The following is a 4639-nucleotide window of genomic DNA, read 5'->3' as shown; positions in this document are numbered from 1 at the left end:
GGTTGCTAACGTGGGAACTGTTATTGTTGCTTATGTTTCATTGGATAAATCCAGCTAAATATCGTGGATGAAGCTAAACTCAAGGGGAACACCACGACCAAACAAACATCAACACCATTTCCACCATTATCATCATCTTACGGAACCTTCCACTTTTCTGATATTGTATATATATAAATGTAGCTATTATTATCCTCACCAAAGTTTGTTCAAACCCCACTTCATCTCTCCTTTTAATTCTTTCTTCAACATTAACAATGATTGATTAGGTAGTTTGTAACGGAGCAATTATTGCACAGGAAGACACATAGAAGGTGTTGTGTTTGTGCAACGTTCTGGATCCGACATAGCCATTGTCGGACCCACCTCCACATGTTCTTCCTTCTCCCTCTATTTTGAGTTCTTCATATTTTTTCCTTGTTGCATGGAGAGGAAGATCATACCCCACCCAACAGATCTCTGATAGAACAGGTAATTCTTTCTTCTTATTATTGGAGCTATCCAACTATGAATATTCAATATCAACGTTAGGTATAGATCTGTTAAATCAAAGTTTCAAGTTAAAGTCTGATGAAAAACATAATGGAGAAAGGAAATGCTTCACTAAAACTTATTAACCAGATCTTTTGACAGAGACTAGCTACAAGCAAAGATTAATACTTTTTTTATTTTATTTATATAACACGCTACAAAAAAACAACAACGTCTCACTCCAATTCTTACATAGGCCGGTGTCAATCGAGTTACAAGTTTGTTTGGCACCATTCATGTTGTTGTTCTTCTTTTTTATCGTTTTTTTATGTTGAATTGGCCGGTCACATATCTTATCTGCTACAGTTCTATATAACTTTTCTGGTATGAGTGTCAGACATTTTTCTTTTGGCTTATAGATATTCTTTTAAAAGTGATTAAAAAAGGGATTCCAGAATTCTTTTGGAGTATGTTTTTTAATCAGATAACATTTGAAGGAAGGAGGCACTCCAGTATGATTCAGATTTCTATGCGTTGTTGTCTTCTTCTTGTTGTTTGTGAAATCTGCATGTTCTTTTGCCTGTGCCATTATCTTGTGTTCCACTTTTGATGTACCTTTTTCTTTTCACACGATATTTCACGTTATACAAACAACCTTTTACCTATACAACAATAAACATTTATCTTTTATATCTATAGGATATCATTTAATTATTTTTTCTCTGTATAGATACATTGTACACAAAAATGATAACAGCTTTTCTTCCGAAGGTTGTTATAATGTCATTTCTCTTTACCATTCTTTACATGCTTTTTGTTTGTCTGATGTATCACATGAGGATCTTTTGCTTTTCTTCGGCCTTTTCCATATATATGTAAGTGCATTTGCTCTCCCTTTAAGGAGACAACAGTATAGCTTCCTTGAAACAACCTCAAAAGGAAAACCTCTCTGCATCCATGACTGCATGTGTACTATAAATTTGTTTTGGTTGTGGCTATCTTCATTGGTTTATCAGCCTTCCTTTTTTCATTCATTTCCTCCACACCGAGCCCAAAGGTAAAACCAACCTTCATAGTTATGAAAGTTTGATTTGTGTTATACAAATATAGATGATGTCGTTTATCCACATGTTGTTTTCCAACATTGCTTTGCTCTAGAATTTGCTTTCATACATTGTGCAGGTTTTGAGTTTTGTGATCCGTTGAAAGGAAGTTCCGAGGCTTTGAAATTGATATTCCTAACATTATACCATGGGGGGTTGCGTATCAGTGCCTTCTACTGCAAAAAAAGGACCAAGGAATTTCCGTAGACGGATAACAAGACGGCGTCAAAAGATCTCAAGTTCTATTCCCATTCCTATTCCAGATGATATCATCCTGAAAAAGAGTGGCAGCGCAGGGGGGCGTGTGACAGATTATTCTGTAAGTGAATTTGTTCATATGGACTTTGAAAATGGTGCAACTACTGCTTGCAGGCGCTCAGAAGTTTCTAATTCAGTATTCCATCTTACTCAGCTTCAATGGCAACTCAGTCAGTATGACAACGATGCAAACTGTAAGTTCTCTTCACTTTACTGTTTTCAATTTTTATCTTCTTGGGTGTTGTAAAATGAATTTGTTATGTCACACTGCTTGCAGTAGTGACTCAAGAAGAAACATATTTTGATTCGGTCAGCATTCTGGAATCTGATTCAGATGAAGACTTCAATAGTGTTCATGGAGGTAATATAATATGTATTACCTGTTATGTTATGTTATGTTTGGACACTATAGATTGCTGTTTTTTTGTTTAGTTTCTTTCCTTGTGTTGCAGATTTCTATGCAGATGGTTTTCCGATAGTAACCGGCACGGTCGGAAACATCCCATGTGGTCAAGTGCTCAAGTATGGAAGATCATCACGTTTTGCAGATTCCAGGTGTCAGTATGAAGAATATCATGAAAGCTATCTTAAAGTTGATGGAAGCAATCAAGACAAATTAAAGGGAAGAGATGAAAGTGGTTTTGGCCTTGTGGGTACACCAGGTCGTGGAATGTGTCGCTTAAGCAAAACTCAGGGAAGCTTCAAAGCTATAAAGGAATACAAACATGGTTTGGAAGAGAAAACTCCAGAGACTGCACGCAAATCAGGCCTTCTTCGGATCCCACCCTGTGTTAGTTTCAATGACAAAACAATGAATCGCCAAAGCAAACGACTCTCACATATGTTCAAGCTTTCTTTCAAACGAAAGTCCTGTGATGTAGAGGACGCAAATGAATATATTAGTAAGTCATCAAACACTTTAATCTTCATTGCATCAAATTAAATTTAACAGAACAATGCTAATTAAGCTCCTTAATACTGTATTTGTATGTAAGGTCGTTCACAAAGATACTTGTTGCGACCAAGAGCAGGGCTCACAGTTCCATGCCAGAATGGAGAAAAGCCATCTCCTGGTTGTTGGTCAGAACTTCCGCCCTCAACATTTAATCTTCGAAGTGAAAACTTTTTCAAGTATGCTGTTCTTGAACTTCCTTGCATCATGTTTTCATTATATACAGATATAACCAATTTTAGTTCTGTGAAAATATAACTTTCTAATAACCATTCTCTTTGTAGAGATAAGCAAAAGTCCCCTGCACCGAATCACAGTCCTTACACTCCTATTGGTGTTGATCTATTTGTCTGTCGAAGAAAAATACATCATATTGCTCGATATCTTGAGCTACCCAATGTGAATGTGAAGACCAAAGGAACAATTCCACAACTCCTTGTCGTAAATATCCAGGTATAGTTTTTTGGAGTTTTATTCAACAACATCATATGCATCATTAATTCATTGTCAAATTATTAGACTGTGTACTGTTGTTTGGTTTCACAAACATCATGTATCTTCTGTGCTTTGTGGCAGTTGCCTACATATCCAGCTGCAATGTTCATTGGTGATAGTGATGGAGAAGGGATGAGTCTTGTGCTGTATTTCAAAGTTTCTGAGACTCTTGATGAACACATTTCTTCCCAGTTTCAGGAAAGCATTATGGTAAATATATTGTCCACTGCTATATGGAAGTGTTGTTAAAATATTGTTTCTCTCTGTTCATTTGGGGTAACATATTTAAGCTGAGTCCTACACAACATACTATATTCTAATACGCAACAATCCATATTACTAACACGGTTCATGTTTCTTGTTTGTTTATGATGTAGAAATTAGTTGAGGATGAGATAGAAAAGGTCAAAGGTTTTGCAAAAGAAACTAGTGTTGCTTTTAGAGAAAGGCTAAAGATCATGGTAGGACTCGTGAATTCAGAGGATATGAATTTGAGTTCTGCTGAAAAGAAACTAGTAGATGCTTATAATGGAAAACCTGTACTCTCACGCCCACAGCACGACTTTTACAAGGTACATCAATGTTTTAAAGTAATCATATTTCTACCTTATTATACAAAAAAAAAAACATCAAAACATTTGTTGTAGCACCTTGCATGGAATTGACATGTTTATTCATCTCCTAACAGGGTCCTAATTACTTTGAGATTGATCTGGACATTCATCGATTTAGCTACATATCAAGGAAAGGACTTGATGCATTTAGAGGTCGTTTGAAAGATGGCATTCTTGATTTAGGCCTAACCATTCAGGTATTGTATCATGTTTGCATACTCTGGCATTCTTAGATATAATATTTGGCATCCATTGTCATCAAAATAAAATATTTGTCTTTTAAACTTGTTAAGACTACAAATAACCAGCCAACATTTGTCTCTAAATTCCTAATACAGGCACAGAAACAAGAAGAGCTTCCAGAGAAAGTAATGTGCTGCCTAAGATTGAACAAGATTGATCTCAATGACAGTGGTCAAATACCTAGGCTAATGACTCTTGAGGGTGAATTGTAAAGGTTTTCAGTTGATTGGAGGCAATAGCATTCAACAGTATAAATAAACATATGTATGTATTAGCTACTTTGTATAATTCCTCGGTCTAGGAAAACTGGGAGTCAAGGTGTTTTAAGTCGAATGCAACTCCTGCAGTTATGTTTTCTGTTCAAATGTACATTCCAGGAAAAGAAGTTTAGAGGATGATTAACATGTTTTGCCACATAAATGGAAGGTAGAAGTGCTTCTTTATTAACTATTGTAATGTAACCTGTAAACAAGTGAAAGTCATTGCATTATTGAAAGGACAAA

At 35.8% G+C, this 4639-nt stretch overlaps 1 protein-coding gene across 5 annotated transcripts; it reads left to right on the top strand.

Moving 5' to 3' along the window:
- On the top strand, positions 1-4639 carry LOC114183651. Of its 5 annotated transcripts, none has more exons than XM_028070739.1 (11): positions 3-471; positions 1654-1893; positions 1987-2026; positions 2113-2193; positions 2285-2734; positions 2828-2963; positions 3069-3237; positions 3361-3489; positions 3657-3851; positions 3968-4090; positions 4232-4639. In XM_028070739.1, exons 2-11 carry the CDS (start codon positions 1723-1725, stop codon positions 4346-4348), a joined length of 1611 nt encoding a protein of 536 aa, XP_027926540.1. In that variant the 5' UTR covers positions 3-471; positions 1654-1722; the 3' UTR covers positions 4349-4639. The 5 variants fall into 5 exon arrangements, with proteins under 5 accessions (XP_027926538.1, XP_027926536.1, XP_027926540.1 ...); XM_028070738.1 differs by having other exon boundaries at positions 4-471; positions 2110-2193; XM_028070737.1 differs by having other exon boundaries at positions 1-471; positions 1654-2026.

The sequence above is a fragment of the Vigna unguiculata genome, chromosome 5 (assembly GCF_004118075.2).
Source record: "Vigna unguiculata cultivar IT97K-499-35 chromosome 5, ASM411807v1, whole genome shotgun sequence".
NCBI classification, from domain to species: Eukaryota; Viridiplantae; Streptophyta; class Magnoliopsida; order Fabales; family Fabaceae; genus Vigna; species Vigna unguiculata.
This window is presented reverse-complemented; position numbering and strand designations above follow the sequence as displayed.